General features: G+C 57.5%; 1 protein-coding gene and 1 pseudogene across 6 annotated transcripts in view; one reads left to right on the forward strand and one right to left on the reverse strand.

The window, feature by feature from the left end:
- The window catches only part of QRICH2 (glutamine rich 2), a 34,311-nt gene extending 12,071 nt beyond the window's left edge, over positions 1-22,240 (forward strand). The window contains exons 5-21 of one of the 6 annotated variants that reach the window (XM_045085862.1): positions 3,955-8,962; positions 9,023-10,327; positions 10,957-11,042; positions 11,835-11,932; positions 12,616-12,730; positions 14,600-14,854; positions 15,802-15,924; positions 16,018-16,092; positions 16,274-16,438; positions 16,510-16,631; positions 17,262-17,327; positions 17,598-17,699; positions 18,365-18,568; positions 18,847-18,994; positions 19,333-19,420; positions 20,128-20,262; positions 22,040-22,240. In XM_045085862.1, the coding sequence (XP_044941797.1) occupies positions 3,955-8,962; positions 9,023-10,327; positions 10,957-11,042; positions 11,835-11,932; positions 12,616-12,730; positions 14,600-14,854; positions 15,802-15,924; positions 16,018-16,092; positions 16,274-16,438; positions 16,510-16,631; positions 17,262-17,327; positions 17,598-17,699; positions 18,365-18,568; positions 18,847-18,994; positions 19,333-19,420; positions 20,128-20,262; positions 22,040-22,209 (8,265 nt within the window). In that variant the 3' untranslated portion in view covers positions 22,210-22,240. Of the gene's footprint in view, positions 1-3,954; positions 10,328-10,956; positions 11,043-11,834; positions 11,933-12,615; positions 12,731-14,599; positions 14,855-15,801; positions 15,925-16,017; positions 16,093-16,273; positions 16,439-16,509; positions 16,632-17,261; positions 17,328-17,597; positions 17,700-18,364; positions 18,569-18,846; positions 18,995-19,332; positions 19,421-20,127; positions 20,263-22,039 lie in introns of all 6 variants that reach the window. The other 5 variants (XM_045085863.1, XM_045085865.1, XM_045085864.1 and 2 more) reach the window with 5 other exon arrangements.
- LOC106005483 lies at positions 390-1,603 on the reverse strand (annotated as a pseudogene).
- Positions 22,241-22,487: the final 247 nt, after the last annotated feature.

Here is a 22,487-nt window from a genome sequence, read left to right on the forward strand (position 1 = left end):
CATTGTTGCTTGGTTCATATATATTTTTAAAACTATTATATGGGCGCCTGGGTGGCTCAGTGGGTTAAGCCGCTGCCTTCGGCTCAGGTCATGATCTCAGGGTCCTGGGATCAAGTCCCGCATCGGGCTCTCTGCTCAGCAGGGAGCCTGCTTCCTCCTCTCTCTCTCTCTGCCTGCCTCTCTGCCTACTTGTGATGTCTCTCTGTCAAATAAATAAAAAAGTTAAAAAAAAAAAACTATTATATCTTCCAGGGCGCCTGGGTGGCTCGGTGGGTTAAGCCTCTGCCTTTGGCTCAAGTTATGATTCCAGGGTCCTGAGATCGAGCCCTGTATCAGGTTCTCTGCTCAGTGGGGAGTCTGCTCCCTCTCCCTCTGCTTCTCCCCAATAAATAAAATCTTTTTTAAAAAAACTTTGCAATAACATAAACTACAAAGTGCATTTTGGAAAAGTTAGAGGAGTTACCTTTCAAATTTTGGCTCTTAAGTTTCTTTTTGTTGTTCTTGTTTTTTATCTGTCAAAAAATATGGTGAGGGGTGTATTGAGAAACAGAAGTTTCCAGTTGGCAGGTTCAATGTGTCAAGATATTCAGTAATGCAAAGGAAAATTTCAAGGGCAAGAATATATTACAAATCAGAGTTTTTGAGCAAGATGAATGGATAAGCAGTTCTATCAGTTGTATCCACAAGAAAGAGGACTCAAAGAAGGCTTGTTTACAGAATCTTCTGTAAGTCAGCGTTGGCTACCTCCAACGATTCATCTTTTTAAAAACAGTATCATAAGCATCCATGTACTTTTCTAAAACCTCTTCTACTCCATTTGATATCCAGTTTCCAGAATGTGTTCCACACTGGCCCATCTTTCTGCCATTCTCAAGCCTCCTTAGGAGTCTCCCAGCAGAACTGTGTTGTTACTGTCTTAATAATTGATTTTGAGATGTTCTGTGTTGCTCAAAGACCCACCATGTTTGTTAAATTCATGAACTAGTTCTCCTTGAAGTCCTTTGAACACACCATTTTCATCAAAATCTGTGAAGTTGGTCATGACTCTGGCAACTGGATGATCAACACCAGGCTGAGGGAGAACTTCTTCTAGTACATCACCCACCAGCTGAAAATTTGAACACAGGGAGACTGTGTTGTTGGAGCTTATCAAAGACATTCTAGTACCTTCCTTGAACAGACATCAGATCCTGCCACAATTCCTTTCAGTTTAGCTTTCAGTAGAGCCTGTTCAACAAGCAAACCCTGTGAGTTAGGGTACGGTTCTACCACCTAAGAGTACTTCTGTTGTAGGAACAGGATCAACTTTAGTAGCATGGTCTTTGTCCTTTAGTTGCAGTAACTCTTTCTGGCCTCCATCTGTAACCAGCTTATGATTGTCAATGATAATTATGACATGTCGGGCATCCTTTTCCTTTGTAGGAAAATATACTTAAGTGTTATGCTGAAGTCCATTATTATCTGAAGGGTGGCAGGACCTTCTTTGATAAGACCAAAGGTCATTTCTTCTCTTATGGGGTTCTTGACGTGAACTGAACTTTTCGGGAATTTTAACCTCATTTTCACACATACAGCAGGTTCTTGACTCATCACTTCTTGGTTATTCAATTGTCCTTAAAGGCACTCTGGGGTCTTGCATTCTTGATCGTCCTAGGACAACAGCATAGACAGCAAGCAATATCCAGAGATGGAGGGCTTGGATATAGGGATCCCAATGATCTTAGGCTTCTGCCTCGTGTTTCTCTTAGGCTGAATATGTCCTGAGCCAACAGCACTCCTGCCACCAGGACACCCATGCTGGTGCTTTCTACCAGGTCCTCCCTGGCCATGGCTGCCTAGTCCCTGGAGAGGGTCTCATGGGCTTCCAGGCCCGAAGAGAAAAGGCTGCACACAGTGAGTGTGGGCCCCCTGGGTCATGCTTTTAAATCCCTTCTGCAAATCTCCGTCTTCTGATTGGAATGATAAAGTAGGTTTACATCTTCCATTTGCTCTTTGTTTTCTACAGGTCTTATGTCTTTTCTGTTCCTCTATTCCTCAATTTTGTCTCTTTCGTGTTAAATAAGTATATTCTAGAGGACTGTTTTAATTCCCTTGTTGTTTCTTTTACTGTATGTTTCGTTTGGGTGATTTTTTTAGAGTCTTACTTATTTATTTGAGAGAGAGAGAGGGAGAGGCACAATCAGGGGAGGGGCAGAGGGAGAAGCAGAGTCCCATGCGGGGCTCAATCCCAGGACCCTCAGATCCTGACCTGAGCCAGAGGCAGATGATTCATGGACCAAGTCACCCAGGCGCCTGTGGTTGTTGGGGTTTTTTAGTGGCTCTGAAAGCAGAGTTCAGTGTAGAGCTGATGATTCTCCACTTCTGAGGCAACACCTTTCTCAATACTGTCCCCTGAACTGAGGTTTTTCCAAACTGGCTGACAGAAACAGGCACGGTTCCCAGCCCTGTGAGAGTCTGGCACTGTTCCCTCCAGCCTTGCAGATGGCTCTTGTTCCAGCCTTGGGTAGTCTCCTCACATACACACGCTGATCATTTCTGTGCTGAACATCTACAGATCTCCTGAATCCTCTCTATGTGTATCTCCTTTCCTTTTTTTTTTTTTTAAGATTTATTTATTAAGAGAGAGAACATGAGCCAAGGAAGGGGCAAGAGGGAGAGAGAGAGGGAATCCTCACGCAGACTCCCCCTTCCCGCTGAGTGTGGAGCTTGACACGGGGCTTGATGCCAGGACCTTGAGACCATGACCTGAGCGGAACTCAAGAGTCGTAAACTCTCAACCAACAGCCACCCAGACGTCCCCTGCACCTCCTTTCTTTCTGATACTCTGTCGTGTGAACTCACATTGCCTCAGTCTGCCTGAACGTTCAGGTCTGTCTCCTCAACTCAGGGAATCCCTCGCCTAGGATGGCAGCCTAGAAACTCCACTGGAATGGCAGTAAGCCGAGGCAACACGAGAGCTCCCATAGCTTGTCTCCACATCTTTCAGGGATGGCTGGCCTTCACTAGCTCATATCCAGTGTCTAGAAAACCACCATTTCATAGTTTAGGATTTTTTTTTGTTTTGGTTTGGTTTTTGGTTTTGAGTTGCTATAAACAGGAGGAGGGTAAGTCCAATTCCTGTTATTCTGTTTGGACTAGAAATGGAAATAGTTCATCATTTTTTAACAGATTGTATTGTACTCTGTGGGTGTGCCCCCTACAATTGTCAGTCCCCTATTGATAACCTGTTTGCATAAGCGGTGCCACAGACTGGACGAATGTCCTGGAAGCCCTTTGTAAGAGTCCGTAGAGGAGACCTCAGCGATGGAACTTCCAGGCCCCGGAGTTTATGCGTTTACATTTTGGATACATGGTTCACTTGCCTGGCAGTGATACTTTTGCCATCAACAACGGGCCAATGATGGGACAAACTTTATATTGTGAACTTAATAAATGACTCATGCTTTATTTGTAGGCGGAGCAATAGTTATAGTAGATCGCTGGTATTGTCCAGGACTTCCTGCTGTCTTTTTTTTTTTTTTTTTTAAGATTTTATTTATTTGACAGACAGAGATCACACGTAGGCAGAGAGAGAGGGAGAAGCAGGCTCCCTGCCGAGCAGAAAGCCTGACATGGGGCTCGATCCCAGGACCCTGGGATCATGACCTGAGCTGAAGGCAGAGGCTTTAACCCACTGAACCACCCAGGCGCCCCTTTTCCTGCTGTCTTTTATGAGGGCAATTGACATATTATGATGCCATTTGCAAATGTGCAGATTCTCAAAGCCTTGAAGACGTATCCTTCAAGAATGTCAGAGTTTTTGTGTCTAGCCTAGTTTGGGGACTAGAGGGTATCCTTCTCCAAAAGCCCCAAGTCACCCTAATCCAATGTCCCGGATGTTCTTGCCTTCGTGTCTTAGCGTGAGGGAGTCCTTTCTACCTGCAGCTGCTGACTTCTCTCTTCCTCTTCACCCAGGGCTCAGAGACAATGACGGGACTCCCTCAGCGCAGAGGGCACGCGTCCGCAACGTCAGATGACATACTTCAAGGCGGAGTCCCCATCAAGCGGTCAAGTGCTGACCGGGCTGTGGATTCTCCCCGTGCTTATGGCTCAGATCAGACCTTTTCAGGACTTGGTGGCGTAAGAAACCCCTCTGAAGGGGTCACCAGGGAACAAGGCAGAGGTGCCTCGGCTGCCACATTCCCTGCTAGAGAACAGCACCCCAGGGCCCGTGACGAAGCTGGCCTGGCAAAGACCCATCACCCATCTGCATCCCAATCCAGAGTAGAGTCAGATCGCCCCAGGACGAGAGAGCTGCCGTTGCACAGCTCAGCCCATCTAAGAAAAGAGGAACGAGAAGCACAGCCTGGTCCCACCCTACAGGACCTATCCTCAGGCCCTGTGGCCGGAGATGAGCATCAAGGTCACCCAGATCAGCACTGGGGGGTGGATGCAAGCCTGGGTCGAATCCAGCCCGGGCCGGATCAGCATGGATTGGGACCACATGGCGTGGACCCACTGGTGTGGCAGCATCCCAGGACTTACCCACGTGCTGTGGTACCGCACAGCGTGGGTCAGCTCGGTGTGATGCCACCTGGGATGGATGAGTGGGGCTTGGTAACACCTGGCCCGGATCAGTATGGGATGGTGCCACCAGTGGTACCCGGCACACACCAGCAAGGATGGGAACTACCTAGCCCAGTTCAGCCTGGTACGGTTCCACCTGGCGCGTATCAGTATGACACAGGACTTCCTGGCACAGCCCAACAGCCTGGTGTGGATCCGCGCGGATGGGTGCCCCTGGCTGCAGATCAGCGTGGATTTTTAATACCTGGCGTGGATCAACAGGGATTGGTTCCACACCTCACACATCAACGTGGTTTGGCATCCCCTGGTTTGATGCAAGTTGTTGCAGATCGGCAAGGTTTTGTACAGCCCAGCTTGGAAACATCTGAGTTCACTCATCCTCACACAGATCAGCATGATATAATACAGCCTGGGCCAGACCAGCATGGTTTGGTACCAGCGGGAGCCGGTCAGCGTGGTTTGGTGCAGCCTGGTGCAGATCGGCATGGTTTGGTCCAGACTCTTGTAGATCCAAGTGGTTTGGTCCAGCCTGGTGCTGATCTACCTGATTGGGCACAGCCTGGTGCATATCCCAGTGGCTGGGGACAGCCTGTTGCCTATCCTTTTGACTCGGTACAGCCCAATGTATATCCATCTGGTTTGGTCCAGCCAAGTGCAGTTCAGCCTGGTTTGACACAATCTGGAATAGGTCAGCAAGATTCAGCCCAACTTAGAACGGATCAGCGCACTTTGGTGGAGCCTGAAATGGATGAACATGGTTTGGTCCAAGTTGGAATGGATCACCGTGTTTTGTTCCAGCCTGGCACGGTTCGGCCTACTTTAATGCAGCCTGGTGCAGGTCAGCGTGGTTTGGTCCAACCTGTTATAAGTCAGCATGATTTGGCTGTCCAACCTGGAATAGATCAGCGTGAGTCATTCCAACTTGGCATGGATCAGCGTGGTTTGGTGCAACCTGTCATGGGTCAGCCTGGCATGGATCAGCGTGGTTTGGTGCAACCTGTCATGGGTCAGCCTGGCATGGATCAGCGTGGTTTGGTGCAACCTGGCGCAGGTCAGCCTGGCTTGGCACAGCCTGGCATGGATCAGCGTGGTTTGGTGCAACCTGGTGCAGGTCAGCCTGGCTTGGCACAGCCTGGCATGGATCAGCGTGGTTTGATGCAACCTGGCGCAGGTCAGCCTGGCATGGATCAGCGTAGTTTGGTGCAACATGGTGCAGGTCAGCCTGGCTTGGTGCAACCGGGCATGGATCAGCGTGGTTTGGTGCAACCTGGTGCAGGTCAGCCTGGCATGGATCAGCGTGGTTTGGTGCAACCTGGTGCAGGTCAGCCTGGCTTGGTGCAACCGGGCATGGATCAGCGTGGTTTGGTGCAACCTGGTGCAGGTCAGCCTGGCTTGGCACAACCTGGCATGGATCAGCGTGGTTTGGTGCAACCTGGTGCAGGTCAGCCTGGCTTGGTGCAACCGGGCATGGATCAGCGTGGTTTGGTGCAACCTGGTGCAGGTCAGCCTGGCTTGGCACAACCTGGCATGGATCAGCGTGGTTTGTTGCAACCTGGTGCAGGTCAGCCTGGCTTGGTGCAACCAGGCATGGATCAGCGTGGTTTGGTGCAACCTGGTGCAGGTCAGCCTGGCTTGGCACAGCCTGGCTTGGATCAGCGTGGTTTGGTGCAACCTGGTGCAGGTCAGCCTGGCTTGGCACAGCCTGGCATGGATCAGCGTGGTTTGTTGCAACCTGGTGCAGGTCAGCCTGGCTTGGTGCAACGGGGCATGGATCAGCGTGCTTTGGTGCAACCTGGTGCAGGTCAGCCTGGCTTGGCACAGCCAGGCATGGATCAGCGTGGTTTGGTGCATACTGGCACAGGTCAGCCTGGCTTGGCACAGCCTGGCATGGATCAGCGTGGTTTGGTGCAACCTGGTGCAGGTCAGCCTGGCATGGATCAGCGTGGTTTGGTGCAACCTGGCATAGGTCAGCCTCGCTTGGCACAGCCAGGCATGGATCAGCGTGGTTTGGTGCAACCTGGCTTGGCACAGCCTGGCATGGATCAGCATGGTTTGGCGCAACGTGGCATAGGTCATCCTGGCTTGGCACAGCCTGGCATGGACCAGCGTGGTTTGGTGCAACCTGGCACAGTTCAGCCTGGCATGGCACAGCCTGGCGTGGATCAGCGTGGTTTGGTGCAACCTGGCGCAGGTCAGCCTGGCTTGGCACAGCCTGGCATGGATCAGCATGGTTTGGTGCAACCTGGTGCAGGTCAGCCTGGCTTGGCACAGCCTGGCGTGGATCAGCGTGGTTTGGTGCAACCTGGCGCAGGTCAGCCTGGCTTGGCACAGCCTGGCATGGATCAGCGTGGTTTGGTGCATACGGGCACAGGTCAGCCTGGCATGGCACAGCCTGGCGTGGATCAGCGTGGTTTGGTGCAACCTGGTGCAGGTCAGCCTGGCTTGGCACAGCCTGGCATGGATCAGCATGGTTTGGTGCAACCTGGTACAGGTCAGCCTGGCTTGGCACAGCCTGGCATGGATCAGCGTGGTTTGGTGCAACCTGGCACAGGTCAGCCTGGCATGCCGCAGCCTGCAATGGACCAGCGTGGTTTGGTGCAACCTGGCGCAGGTCAACCTGGCATAGGTCAACTTGGTTTGTTGCAACCTGGCACAGGTCAGCCAGTCTTGGTGCAGCCTGGCATGGATCAGCGTGGTTTGGTGCAACCTGGTGCCGGTCAGCCTGCCTTGGTGCAGCCTGGCATGGATCATCGTGGTTTTGTGCAACCTGGTGCAGGTCAGCCTGGCTTGGCGCAGCCTGGCATCGATCAGCGTGGGTTGGTGCAACGTGGCACAGGTCGGCCTGGCTTGATGCAGCCTGGCACAGATCACCGTGGTTTGGCACAACCTGGCATAGCTCAGCCTGGTTTGGTGCAGCCTGGCATTGATCGGCGTGGGTTGGTGCAACCTGGTGCAGGCCAGCCTGGCTTGGCACCGCCTGGCATGGATCATCGTGATTTGGTGCAGCCTGGTGCAGGTCAGCCTGGCGTGGCACATCCGGGCATGGACCATCATGGTTTGGTGCATCCTGGTGTAGGTCAGCCTGTCTTGGCACAGCCTGGCATGGATCAGCGTGGTTTGGTGCAAACTGGCACAGGTCAGCCTGGCTTGGCACAGCCAGGCATGGATCAGCGTGGTTTGGTGCAAACTGGCATAGGTCAGCCTGGCTTGGCACAGCCAGGCATGGACCAGCGTGGTTTGGTGCAACCTGGCGCAGGTCAGCCTGGCTTGGCACAGCCTGGCATGGATCAGCGTGGTTTGGTGCAACCTGGCACAGGTCAGCCTGGCATGGCGCAGCCTGCAATGGACCAGCGTGGTTCGGTGCAAACTGGCACAGGTCAGCCTGGTTTGGCACAGCCTGGCATGGATCAGCATGGTTTGGTGCAACCTGGCGCAGGTCAGCCTGGCTTGGCACAGCCTAGCATGGACCAGCGTGGGTTAGTGCAACATGGCGCAGGTCAGCCTGGCTCGGTGCAGCCTGGCATGGATCAGCATGGTTTGGTGCAACCTGGCATGGGTCAGCCTGGCTCGGCGCAGCCTGGCATGGATCAGCGTGGTTTGGTGCAACCTGTCATGGGTCAGCCTGGCTTGGCACAGCCTAGCATGGATCAGCGTGGTTTAGTGCAACCTGTCATGGGTCAGCCTGGCTTGGCACAGCCTGGCATGGATCAGCGTGGTTTGGTGCAACCTGGCACGGGTCAGCCTGGCTTGGCACAGCCTGGCATGGATCAGCGTGGTTTGGTGCAACCTGGTGCAGGTCAGCCTGGCTTGGCACAGCCAGGCATGGATCAGCGTGGTTTGGTGCAACCTGGCGCAGGTCAGCCTGGTTTGGCACAGCCTGGCATGGATCAGCGTGGTTTGGTGCAACCTGGCGCGGGTCAGCCTGGCTCGGCGCAGCCTGGCATGGATCAGCGTGGTTTGGTGCAACCTGGCATGGGTCAGCCTGGCTCGGCGCAGCCTGGCATGGATCAGCGTGGTTTGGTGCAACCTGGCACGGGTCAGCCTGGCTCGGCACAGCCTGGCATGGATCAGCGTGGTTTGGTGCAACCTGGTACGGGTCAGCCTGGCTCGGCACAGCCTGGCATGGATCAGCGTGGTTTGGTGCAACCTGGCATGGCTCCGCCTGGCTCGGCGCAGCCTGGCATGGATCAGCGTGGTTTGGTGCAACCTGGTACGGGTCAGCCTGGCTCGGCGCAGCCTGGCATGGACCATCGTGTTTTGGTGCAACCTGGCGCAGGTCAGCCTGGCTCGGCGCAGCCTGGCATGGACCATCGTGGTTTGGTGCAACCTGGCGCAGGTCAGCCTCGCTTGGCGCAGCCTGGCATGGACCATCGTGGTTTGGTGCAACCTGGCGCAGGTCAGCCTCGCTTGGCGCAGCCTGGCATGGACCATCGTGGTTTGGTGCAACCTGGCGCAGGTCAGCCTGGCTTGACACAGCCTGGCATGGACCATCGTGGTTTGGTGCAGCCTGGTACAGGTCAGCCTGGCTTGGTGCAGCCTGTACTGGATCAACGTGGGTTGGTGCAACCTGGTGCAGGTCAACCTCGTTTGGTTCGGCCTGGCATAGTTCAGCCTGCTTTGGTCCAGCCTGGTGCAGGTCAGGGTGGTTTGGTCCAACCTGGTACAGATCAGCTTGGTTTAGGGCATCGTGGAGTGGATCAGCGTGGCTTGGTGCAGGCTGGCACAGATCCACGTGGCTTTTCTCAACCTGGAGCATATCCTCCTGGATTGATTCAACCTGGCGCATATCCACTTGATTTGGTACAGCCTGGTGCCTATCCACGTGGTTTGGTCCAACCTGGTGCTTATCCACAAGGTTTGGGTCAATCTAGTGCCTATCCTCGTGGTTCAGTTCCACCTGGTGCCTATCCTCGTGATTTGATCCAGCCTGGTACATATCCACACAGTTTCATGCAGCCTAGTACTGATCAGCGTGGTTTGGTTCAACCTGAAATTGATCAGTATGGCTTGAGGCAGCCTGGTACCGGACAACCAGGTGTGATACCAGCAGGCACAAGGCTGCGTGGCTTTCCAGCATTTGCCCCAGATTTTCCAAGATCTTTAGCACATCCATATCACCCTGGTGTAATACCTCCTGGCAGATATCAACATGGTCAGGTGTCAACACTCCTAGCCAATCAAGGTTTGGCATCACCAGGTATTGGCCAGAAGGGTTTATCAGAAACTTACCAGCAAGGTTTGTTACATCGTGGCACAGACCAGCATGGCCTGACACCATTAAGCCCCCATGTGGGATCTGTACAGCGAGCTCAACAGCATTTGGTTTCGCCTGGCCCAGATCAGCATGGCCAGGGACAAGCAGGCACAGAACAGCAAGACCATGTATCCTCTATCCCAGAATCCTGGGACCGATCCTATCCTGGCCCTCACGGCCCAGATGTCCTGGAGGTAGATCCACGTGTCCAGATGGGTTTGGATCCAAAACAAATACATGCCTCAGGCCAGCCTGCCTTTCCCAGGAGCACAGACTTTCTCAGCGACCTCCATGGAGTTTCCTCCGAAAAGAGCGATTTCCAGAGCGAGAGACGAGACTCGCTGGATAAATTAGCTCCTACCTTCCCCATGGCAGTGGAAACATTTCGTCTGATGGGAGAGCTCCTTGGCCTCTATGTAGAGCTCAAGGAGAACATGAAGGAGCTGGACGAGGAGCAGGCTGGCCAGACCGACCTAGAGAAGATCCAGTACCTGCTCGGCCTCATGGGTGGGTTCCAGGGGTGCAGAAGAGGGGCTGCTGTCTGTGTATCCGGCATCCCCTGGCCTCCTCTGGCTGCTGGTCTGCTTCCTGAGTCGCTGCAAATAGCATGTCCCTTCTTAGCATTTCTGGGCTCTACTATAGCCTTTGGGGTCCAAAAGTTGGAATTAAACGACTCGGAGCGAAGCAGCCTCAGGAGGAGAGAGGCGGTTCGGATGCCCTGGCCGACTATCCGGACGGCCGTGGGGGCCGGTGGGAGGATGGAGGAGGATGCCGAAGAGGTCAACTTCACCTTGGTCCGTGCGGAGCGGACGGGCCCAGAGAATAGTTAAGATTTGAGAGTTGGGTGGGAAGTGTGGGTTAGTAGCCCCAAAGTCCTTCAGGATAATAAGCATTAGGTGGATTTTTTTAGAGGGTAAGGACACCCCTCTTTCCTTCCGTCCCATCCCCCCTCCCCAGTCACCGGGAAAAGCAGAAGTGGGGTGTCCTGCTGTTTGCTGGCGGGGGTGGGGGGGCTTCGCCATGGGGGCTGGGAACAGGGATTGTGGGGGCTTCACCATGGGGGCTGGAAACAGGGGTTGGGAGATCCCTGCTGGAGATCTAACCCTTGTGACGAATAAGGCCTCCATTATTCACAGTCAAGAAGGCTATACCCCCAGACCTGCAGGAACAGCTGAACACTTTAAAGTCCTTAACCAAAGAAGTTCGGCAGGAGAAAGCAAAGGTAAGTAAAGGAGTCCTGCGCGCTCTGCCTTTGAGGGCCTGCGGCCCCACTCGCCACTGGTATTTTGATGGATGGCGCCATCCTTGGGCTGGCATTATTATCTCGTTGGATTTTCACAAGCCTCTCAGGTAGGAAATGTCCCTCAGGTGACATCATGCTCAGTTCCAGGGTCTCACACCGCATGCTCGAAGCTGTTGAGACCCGGCGGAGCCATCAAGGAGGCCAGTGCTCTTTCATTACGTGGGGGCCGCTTCCAACAAAGCCCATGGGGAGTACAGCAGCCTTGGAGCCAAGTCTGGGGGACTCTCGGGACCAGTGGCCATGGCAATGGGCTACCCGGATCTTAAGTGGTTTTATTTTATTTATTTAATTGATTGATTAATTAATTAATTAATTAGAAAGAGAGATCACAAGTAGGCAGAGGGGCAGACAGAGAGGGGGAAGCAGGCTCCCCGCTGAGCAGAGAGCCCGATGTGGGGCTCGATCCCAGGACCCAGGACCCTGAGATCATGACCTGAGATGAAGGCAGCGGCTTAACCTACTGAGCCCCCCAGGTGCCCCTCTTCAGTGGTTCTTAACGCCAGCTGTCCACAGCCGTGGGACGGATGGATAGAAGGGTGGGCAGATGGATGGATGGATGTCCAGAAGGGACAGACTGACCAATGGTTCTTGTTAGAGGCTTGCATCAGGACGCGGACTCGGGGAAAGGGGCTTGCTCGGGCTGCGGACACATATGCAGAAGGCCAAGAACTTGGGCCTAAGCCTGACCTTCCTCTTCCGCTGGGTTTGTAGATGGAGAGGATGCAGAAGATCCTGGAGGACAACGGTGAACACGGAACAGGAAAAGACCTGAAGAATGGCTCGCTGAGCTTGCAGCTGGGAATCCTCAGGTAAAACACTCCTGCTGAGTGCAACTTGTGTCTGGGCATCGCCTCGCCCCAGCCAAGGAGGTGTTGGCAGCCTTTGGCTCACTCACAGTCTGAACTGGCCCCTGTCTTTGACCCTGGCTGTGTCTGCCCTTCAGGGTGTCCATATGTAGTTCAAGTAGCTGGTAGAAGTTTTCGAGGTTCTTAAAACCATCCAGCAGGGGCACCTGGGTGGCTCAGTGGATTAATTCCTCTGCCTTCAGCTCAGGTCATGATCCCAGGGTCCTGGGATGGAGCCCCACATCAGGCTCCCTGCTCAGCGAGGAGCCTGCTTCTCCCTCTCTCTCTGCCTGCCTCTTTGCCTGCTTGTGATCTCTGTCTGTCAAATAAATAAATAAAATATTTTAAAACAATTTAAAACAAAACAACAAAAAAACCAGTCCAGCAGCAGCAGTCTCTCCCCAGACGGAAGCTGGAGGAGAGCACGTGTCAGAGCCCCCTCAGGGCCCTCTCACGGCGGCGGGGGGGGGGGTCCCACCCCCTAGAAACCTCTCAGGTCGGCACGTGGGCACCCACTTTCCGGACAAGCAGTGCCTGGAACTCCCTAGATAGAGCCTGCCGTGGGGTGGGCCCAAGAGCCGTGGTGCGCATCCTCTGTCCCTCGTGGGACATGTGGGCCCAGACCGTCTCTTCTGCATGTCTCTCAGAGTGACCGTGGCTGACATCGAGAAGGAACTGGCCGAGCTGAGGGAAAGCCAAGAGCGGGGCAAGGTCAGCATGGAGCACTCGGTCTCCGAAGCCTCCCTCTACCTGCAGGACCAGGTGAGACCAGGCTCTTCTCAGTCGGCCATGGAGGGTGGGGCTATGGTCGCACCCTCTGCAAACGCTTTCGCCCATTCTGTGGGCTCTTTCCATCCTCTTGTTAGTGTCTGCCTTTACGATTTTATGTATTTATTTGAGAAAAAGAGAGAGAGCACAAGCGGGGGGAGGGAGCAGAGGGAGGGACAAGCAGACTCTGTGCAGGTGTGAAACCGACTCGGGGCTCGATCCCAGGACCCTGAGATCATGACCTGAGGGGAAAGCAAGAATCAGACACTTAACTAACTGAGCCACCCAGGCGCTCCGATAGCATCTGCCTTTAAATCTTGAGGGATGCTATCGCCGGTCGTCCCAGACTCCCACTGAAGAGCGTCCGGACCAGGACTGGCCCTGTGAGTACTTGCAGGAGGACCGGATGGGAAAAGCCACGGGGCCACAGGGACTGATGTCAGGAGTGCCTCAGGGATAGAGGCCCGGTTCTGGGCCACTCCCACACCCCACCAGCATGTACCATGTCTTGACCCCAAAGCCACTTGTCCAGTGTGAGGCTCTAGGAGTAGAAGATCATGTCCACAGCTCACGTCTAAGCTTAGCAACCTCCAGGGCTCTCCCGGGAGCCACACTCTGCCCTGGGCAGGCCCGGCTCCCAGCACAGCCTCTTCAGGGCACCGGCCTCCAGTCTCCCCATCTGCCGCCATCTCCGCTTCCTGCCTCTGAATACACAGCTGCGCTCCCACGCTGCCCCTTGTCCCAGAATGTCCTTGTCACCCCCACTTACCCAGCGGGCTCCAACTTACCCCTCACAACTCCACTGAAAAGCCCATACTTCGGGGAGGCACCTTCCTCTCTTCTAGAGAATCAGTCTGTCCTTTTAGCCCACGGGCTCTCTGCCACGCTTACGGGCACTTCCGAAGAGGGCCGGTTCTTCTGGGAGCAGGCAGGAGTCTCACTGAGCTCAGGCCCAGGGGAGCTTGGTTGAAAGAACATCGATGTGGGGGGAGGCTGGAAAAGGCAGACCTTCCAGGCCAAGGGGGCAGTCTGGCCGGGGCTGCCCGGGCTCCGTCCTTCATGTCCGGTTCTGTGCGCACCTGTGCTTCGGTGTCCCCGTCCGTACCCGTTTCTCTCCAACACCTCCACATCTCCTTCCCACCGTGCTCCCAGCCAGCCTTTGCATATGGCCCACAAGGGCTGCCTTGGCCCCGCGATGTTACACGCTTCCAATAGAGGGGGTTCAGTTGGCCCAGCCCCTCTCTGAGCCAGGCAAGAGGTCCCACGGCTGTGGGACTGGCTGACCCAGAACCGGGTGCCGACCCGGGACCCGTCATGTGCGGTGATGCACAGGGACTGCGGGAAACAGAAGAGGACAGGAGAGCCAGGGGAAGGCGTCTGCTCCCGCCCAGAGCAGGAGAGACCCCTGCAGCAGAAGTAGCACCCGTCCCACTGATTTCTTGTTACTGAATCCCGGCTGGGAACAGAGCATGTGTGAGCAGCAGAGGGCCCAGAGCTGTGTCTGGGTGTCGTCAAGCTCCTGTAAGTGTTGGTGGACTAACAGACGTCACCACTCGAGGGTTTAGCTAGAGAGACATGTCCTCACACCAGATCAACGAGCTGACTAGAGAAAGGTCCGGAGACCTCCATCCTGTAAGGGTTTTATTCAGCATCAGGGCGTCCTCGCCGAGAACTCTGTTCACTACTTAACAGACGGACCCTGGGCGCCTCTCCTACATGCACTGCGCTCTGAGGGGCCCTGGCAGGGGCAGTGACTGCCTGAATCGCGCGGGGGCTGGCGATATGGACAGACCGCGGCCGTGTGGACAGGCCGCGGCCATGCCTCACGCACTGCTCTGCACCTGCCTTCTTGTCCACACCCAGCTTGACAAGCTCAGGGCGATTATCGAGAACATGCTGGCCTCATCTTCCACGCTGCTGTCCCTGAGCATGGCTCCTCACAAGACGCTGTCCACTTTGGAACCTGGCCAGATTGACCCGGAGGCCACCTGCCCCGCCTGCAGCCTGGACCTGAGCCACCAGGTCAGCACGCTGGTGCAGCGCTACGAGCAGCTTCAGGACATGGTCAACAATCTGGCTGCCTCCCGGCCCTCCAAGAAAGCCAAGCTCCAGAGCCAGGTGACTCCCACTGGCGCCCCCCTCCTGGCATGGCCTCCTGTGCCCCACGGCGGGGAGCCACAGCCTGGAGACCCACAAACCGAGGAGCGGCTGATGGCGCTTAACTGGCCTCAGGGCCAGCTTGCCAAGGTGGAGCCCTTTACTGACCCCACACAAGTCCCTGGTCCTTTCACTGGGTCACAGCGAGGGCAGGAGCAGCACTAGCTCTGGGGACATGAGACCATGGCGAAACCCTGGCTCCGTGGGGATGAGGCCATGCATTCATGTGCCTCGGGGGACACTGGCATAGCAGGTTCCTTGACACAGTATACAGTATCCCAGTCCCCTTCTCAATTCCCCAGCGAAGGGCAGTCTTGCTGGTGGGGGCAGGGAGAGTCTCTCGAGTCCCTGAGTCCTGCCTCTTAGGCTCTGGAGTTGAGATCCTGCTCAGGGCAGGTGGGAAGACAGTAGCCCACACCCCAGCTCTCAGGAGCCACAGGGCAGCACACCGCTCTGGAGCCTCGATCGCCTCTGCTGGGCACCCCCTCCAGGGGGCCAGGTCCCTCAAGGCTGGACCATGGGGAAGTGGGGGCTGAAGCTCACATGCCGGGGTGGGGGACACACAGAGCAGAGAGCCTGCCACGGTCTGGGGGGCATTGTGGAGAGCCAGAAGGGGGCCCAACTTTGGCCTTCCTGCTGGGTGGTTTCTTAAAAATTTTATTTATTTGAGAGAGAGAGTGCACGAGCAGGGGGAGAGGGAGACGCAGACTGCCCTGCTGAGCAGGGAGCTGGGCACAGGGCTGGAGCCCGGGACCCTGGAACGACCATGACCTGAGCCGAAGGCAGCCACTTCACCGCCTGAACCAACCAGCCAGGAGCCTCCGGGCAATGTTCTAAGGGCTGCCCCGGCGGGGCAGTAACACCACGCAGCGGCCCCAGGGAGCCTGCCTTTGTGCCTCTTGCCACAGGATGAAGAGCTGCTGGGCCACGTCCAGAGCGCCATCCTGCAGGTGCAGGGCGACTGCGAGAAGCTCTACATCACCACCAGCAGCCTCATCGAAGACCACCGGCAGAAGCAGAAGGACATTGACGTGAGGGGCCCGCGGGTGGCTGGGGTAGGGGTGGGGGGGGGTGCGAGGCCGTTGCCATCCTGGCTCCTCGTTCTCCGCGCCCCCGCCTCCCAGGTGCTGTACCAGGGCATAGAGAAGCTCGAGAAGGAAAAGGCCAACAGAGAGCACCTGGAGATGGAGATTGACGTGGTAAGGGCGGGCCAGGCCCAGAAGAGCCGCTCTGTGTCCCGAGAGGTCTCACAGGGCCTTCTTTGAAAGGCCAGGAGTAGAGCGGAGCCCGGGGGAAGCTCAGTGTCCAGGCTTGTTGCAGGGCCATGGGGCCCTGCCCCGGCTCTCTCCCACCTGGGGCCCCCTCCTCTCTTGCGGGCAGAAGGCTGATAAGAGCGCCCTGGCGGCCAAAGTGAGCCGTGTCCAGTTCGATGCCACCACAGAGCAGCTGAACCACATGATGCAGGAGCTGGTGGCGAAGATGAGCGACCACGAGCAGGACTGGCAGAAGATGCTGGACAAGCTCCTGGTGGAGATGGACAGCAAGGTGAGGGCAGATCACTCACTGCCCCAACCCGCCTATCCCAGTGCTCACTACTCACCCACGGCCACCCGCAGCTGGACCGCCTGGAGCTGGACCCCGTGAAGAAGTTGCTGGAAGACCGCTGGAAGTCCTTGCGCCAGCAGCTCAAGGAGCGCTCTCCCCTCTACCAGGCGGACGAGGCGGCGGCCATGCGGAGGTGGGGTGCGGACCACAGCGGGGGGCTGGGAGGGGGGTCCCCACCAGCGAGCGCAGTGTGCCCTGGGGGAGAGGCTGATCCCACTGGACCATCCCGTAGCTGCAGGGATAGAATCTGAGAGCTTGAAAAGCTCTTCCATCTTAGGCTGGTTCCTCCTGCACTGGAGGAAGGGTGGGGAGAGAAGGCTAAGACTCTTTGGCACGGGTGTGCTCCTTGGGGCCCCGAGGCAGGGATGGGCCCACAGTCCCCAGAGGCGAGCCTGCTCCAAGGGGTCCCCTGGTCTGCCCTGGGGCAGGCTTGAATCCCCGGGTTTCCACTATTGGCCACCAGAGGGCGCCCGAGTTTCACACAGGGCCTCCGTTGGGGCCCTTTGAAACCCTGCTGGCTTTGGGTTGGCACAGGTGGGTGCTGGAGAGGTACCCCAAAGCAGGCAAACCTAGGAGCTAGGGTGTTCCAAGGGAACAGGGACTAGATCTGCCTCTGGTGGCTTGGGACCTGCCACCCTGGTGAGCCAAGCTTCCGGCCCGCTGGGCCTGCAGAGGGCCCAAGGCCGTCTGTGTTCTCCGTCTCTCCCATTCCCCACCGTCCGGGCAGGATACTCACCCTCTGCGTGTATCCCACTCCTCACAGGCAGCTCTTGGCACATTTCCACTGCCTCTCTTGTGACCGGCCCTTGGAGACAGCTGTGACTGGACAGTGAGTGCCCACACCTGGCCAACCCCAGCTGGTGGCTGTCACGGGGGCGGGCACAGCTGTGCTGCGCCTCCTCTGTTCCCTGCCTGCCTCCAACACTTGTCCTTCCTCGGCTCCTCTCCCCCGGGTCCATTCCCACAGGCCTCACCTCCGTCCTTCCCTCTGCCACAGCCTGGACGGGAAGGCTCCTCGGGCACGTAGACTGTGGAGTCCTGGCTTTAGGAATGGGATTTCTCTTGTTCCAACCGTCCTCTTCTCTCTGCCCCTGCCCAGATTTATCCCGGTGACTCCTGTGGGCCCAGCCCTGCCTGGGCACCGCTCCACCCGCCCCTACACTATCTTCGAGCTGGAGCAGGTCCGGCAGCAGAGCCGCAAGTACGGGGCAGCAGGCTCCCGGGCGGGGCTTCGCAGGGGAGCCGGGGCAGACGCTGGAGGGCGCGTGGCTCTCTGGAGAGGCTCCTCCTCCTGGTTGGACAGTGGGGGGCAGGGAGTAATTTCTCAGCTAGCCCCCCACTTCTTCCCAATAAGAGGAGGAATGGAGGCCTATTTAGTAATCACCTGCCTTTGAGTCCCTCCTGTTGGGGGTGCCGGAGGGACACTGCTGAGGCTGCCGGCGGGGGACCTCTCCCTCCTCACACCCCCAGATGCTTCAGCAGCCCCAGCATGGGAGGAAGGGAGGGGTCCGATGTCACCCAGCCAGAGGGTGGGCTCAGTGGCTGTTGGGGGAGGAGGTGGGGACATAATGCACACTCCTTGGGCTCCTGCCCACCTCCCTGCCGCATTTCCATCTCCCAAGGATGGGGGTTCAGCCTTAAGGATGATTTCAAACTGCACTTTGGAGCCCTCAGGGTTCCAGGTAGGGAGGGCCAAGTGTGCCTCCACCCCGTCCCGTCTGTGGTCCCTTGGGGTGCTACGGGCAGGGCGCCTGTCCACACAGGGTCCTGCTTAAAAGGGCACAGATAAAGGGCTGGAGTGGGCCTGGGTCTGAGTGTGGGCTCGGACTGGCGTGGCCCCCTTACCCACCGGCCTGTGCCCCACAGCCTCAAGCTGGGCGGTACCGCCTTCCCTCGGGGCGACTTGGCGCACATGGAGCGGAGCGTGGGGCGCCTGCGCACCATGCACTCCAAGATGCTGATGGACATTGAGAAGGTGCAGATCCACTTCGGAGGCTCAGTCCGGGCCAGCAGCCAGATGATCCGGGAGCTGCTGCAGGCACAGTGCCTGAGCTCCCCCTGCTACAAACGGTAGGACCACACAGATGGGGCCTCTGGCCGCGGGGCTCAGCCTCTGCCCACCCACAGCCCTGTGAGTGTACTGCTGGGGAACGCCCTGCCAAAGAGGGGGGACGGCGGGCAGGAGAAAGAGGGTATTAGTGGTCTTCAGGGTGGCCCGACAGCGAGTTTGCTTTGCCCTGGCTCCTGGAGACCCCTGACACAGCTGTCCCATCCCCGGCTGGCTGTCCCCCCCCATAGCTGGGTCCTAGGGGACACCGGCTCTGGTGACACTGCCATCTTCACCACAGGGTGCCGGAGACAGCCGACTACGTGTACTCGAGCGTCCCCCGGCGCTGCGGGGGCAGCCACACCCTCACGTACCCCTACCGCCGCAGCCGTCTACAGCACCTGTCCCAGGGCCTGTACCCCACCGAGGAGGTCCAGATCGCCATGAAGGTTGGGGTGCTGCCTGGGAGTGAAGAGAGAGGGCCCTCACAGGACCCCACGTTCTCCAGTCATTCTGGAAAATGTCACCAGAAGGGTGGATGACCAGCCCTCTGCCTGGAGGCTGTTTCTGAAAGCCTCTGGTACTCCGGCTTTGTTGGGCCTCCTGCCCAGCGAGCCCTGCCACCCCCACCACGGGCCCTCCCTTCGCCCTGGCACTGCCAGAGCCTGGGGGAGGGATCTGGGAGTCGGGGGAGGACGTCCCTCAGTGCCACCGCCCTCATGGAGGAAGGAACAGAGGGCATGCTCTAGGGGCCACGTGGTAATGGATATCCCTCCCCCGCCCCCAGCATGATGAGGTGGATATCTTGGGCTTGGATGGACATATTTACAAGGGACGGATGGATACAAGGCTGCCGGGCATCTTGACCAAAGACAGTGAGTGTCCCAGGGGCCCAGAGACTCCTCAGGCTCCTTGCTCAGGAGTCCCTCGGGGTCTGCCCAGCTCCTGGAAGGCCATGGGACCACTGGATCCTGGGTGCCTCCTCCTGCTATTGCTCCGATTCCAAACACTCTCAAAGCCCCAGGTCAGTGTTGGCAGGTCGGGGACAGCCATCTAGTCTCAGCCAATGAGCCGGGACGTCATGGCCCTGTGACACATTCATGAAGTCTTCCTCCTCGTGCTGCCTCATCGGCTTGCCTACCTGGGCCTCTGTTCCCAGCACCACCAGGACCCAGTCCTACCCCTCCTTCAAAACTCAAAGTGCCCCTCCTCAGCACCCACCACCTGCTGAATTTCCCCGCCCCCTCCCAAAGCTCCACCTGCTCTTAGAGCTCGTGTGCACCTGTCCAGCCACCTGGCCTCCTGAACTTGAGCCCAAGTCAGAACTCACCCAGCACCAGGCACAGGGCTCACGGCTGTAGGTCCTCAGAGCATATCTGAGTGGGTGGGTGGTTGGATGGATGGACATGGGAATGAATGGAGTGCTTAGAAGGGGCATATCCATTAGTTCCGACTCGGAAGGTCCCCCGCTAAGGCGGCCGCGACCAGCGGCCCTGCAGCCCTCTCCCCATCCACATGGGTCCCCACAGAGCTCCCACTCAGCATCTCAGAATGGACCCTCCCCTTCACCGTCCCCCACCAGCCTCCGTCTCCGGGATGAGCAAGCACAAGGCCAAGCATTCCCGGCCCCACGTGCACAGGCAGCAGTCCCTCAGCGACAACGGCCAGCTGCCCTCGAGACCTCAGAGTGCCCAGATGCTGGCTGTCAACAGCCCAGGTAGCTTCCCTCTGGCCTTCTGGGTGACCTCCACTGCCCCCAGGCCTCTCCTGCTTGCCCGCCAGCCCCCTTCCCTGCCCAGGGCTGGTCTCTGCCCTTATTTCCCCGCAGAGAGGAAGCGCCGGGGAGCTGAGGGATGGGAGGGGGAGGGAGGAAGATCCATCTTTACTGAGTTGGGTTTGTTTTTTTAAAGATTTTATTTATTTGACAGACAGAGATCACAAGTAGGCAGAGAGGCAGGCAGAGGGGGGCGGGAAGCAGGCTCCCTGTTGAGCAAAGAGCCGATTCAGGGCTCCATCCTAGGACCCCGGGATCCTGACCTGAGCCGAAGGCAGAGGCTTTAACCCATTGAGCCACCCAGGCGCCCTTACTGAGTTCTTATGTCGCAGGACTGGGGGGCAGATGCTGTTACTGTCCCCATCTCCCAGGAGAGGGAACAGGAGCAGGGTTGTAGCCCAGGGCTCTGGCTCCAGGCTCAAGTCCCCCCCCCCCCCCCCCCCCGTCCAGCCCCCCTCACCGCTCACAGGTGCTCACTCGCCTGGAGCTAGTGGTCAGCTCTGTGCAGCAGCTGATGGGTGCAGTCCGACCTTATTTGGGGAGGAACTTCTCCTCACCCCCAGGCCTGGACGGTCCCTTGAGTCCCTGTGCTCCCCCAAGGGCTAACTCCTGCCTAAAAGTCTGGGGACTAAGGGTCCCCCAGGGTCCAGCCATCCCTCTGGGGGCCAGAGAGGGACACTGGCCTGAATCACCACCAGGCCGGATCACCTTCAAGTGACTGTGAGCAAGTCTCCCCACCCCCGCATCCAGACCTGTTTCCTTGTCTGCCCGTAAAGGGGGGCCCTGGATTGGTGCTGCTCGGGGTCAGGGCACCCAAGAAAGGGGATCTAACGAAAGGGGCTGCCCTTCTTCCTGTAAAAAGTTCCATTCGCACACTTTGCGGATGTCTGCAGGAGGTCAAGGGCTGCCCCCTCCCCCGGCCCCGTTAAACGCCCAGTCCTAGTTGGCCTTCACGGCCCATTCCAGTCCCAGCACTCAGTGAGCGCCCAGAGGAAGCAGAAACAGAGGAGCGGTGGCGCTCGTCAGGGCCCCTCGCCATCGCTCTCTCCAGCCAGGCACTGTGAGGGGCTTGACACTTCGAACCGGTTTTAATCCTCACACCAACACGAAGAGGCAGGGATCACTGTGAGCCTCCTTTACGGCTAAGAAAACGAAGGCACAGAGAGGTTAAGGTGCTCGCCCAAGGTCACACAGCTAGGAAGCAGCAGGAGTGGAATTCAGACTTAAGCTGTCAGCCTTTGGAACCTATGCTGGTCACAAGGCAGAGCAGGAGGGGACAGACGATTGAGTGGGGGACAGAGTGCAGAGCTGTGACTGTGTTCTCAGGGGCACCTAGCTCCCCCCTCCCTGGCACTCCGTCTACTCTCAGGACACCTAAAATGTTAGGGGAGCAGGAGGGGAGAGGGCAGTCTTAGGAGCAATTCCTGCACCTGCTGGTGTGAGCAGCGCCTCAACAGTCCCTTGATCACTAGAGGAAACATTACCCAAGAGCCAGGCTCTTGGCCACCCAAGGAGGCCTTGATTTTTAACTCCCAGAGATTAGCAAGGAACCCTGCTCAGGAGCTCCCAGGCGGGCTTGCACGGCCCACTGCAGCCCTGCGGGCCCCTCTCCAGCACTCTGTCCCCCCGTGCTGCCGGCGCTTCGGGCAAAGGGGGCTGCGGGGGGTGTGGGGCCTGGAAGAGAGCCACCTCAGCCCCCCATGTCTCCCACGTCTCACAGCTCCTCCTCGTCCACGGAAAGACAGACCCCTGTCTTCTGAGGGGCGCCTCGCCCAGCCCAACACGGCTCACCCGCCCAGCCCCAGCGAGTTGGAGATGCACATGGACATGCCCCCCGGGGAGGGGCCCGAGGAGCCCACCCGGGGACCGCGGTCCACCACTGCTCAGTGAGCAAAGGTATTAATAAATGTTTAGGAAGAAGCTTGGGGCAGCGAGGCTTCTGTGGTCTTGGCTCGGGAAGACGGAGTCAGAGTGGGGGGGCCCTGCAGGCCAAGCCCCGCCAGAGCACCCCCGGGTCCGGGTGGCCGGCCTTCAGTTGAACAGGTTGGACTTGTAGCGTGAGAATGAGACCACGACCCCCCACCCCCGAAAACGGGTGAAGCAACCCTCCAAGGGTGCGGGGCTTTAAAAGAAGCTGTTGAGGCCAGACCCCAGAGCCCGGGGCTGGT

This window comes from Mustela putorius, unplaced genomic scaffold, assembly GCF_011764305.1.
Source record: "Mustela putorius furo isolate JIRA1106 unplaced genomic scaffold, ASM1176430v1.1 tig00000873_pilon_pilon_pilon, whole genome shotgun sequence".
In the NCBI taxonomy this organism is placed as follows: Eukaryota; Metazoa; Chordata; class Mammalia; order Carnivora; family Mustelidae; genus Mustela; species Mustela putorius.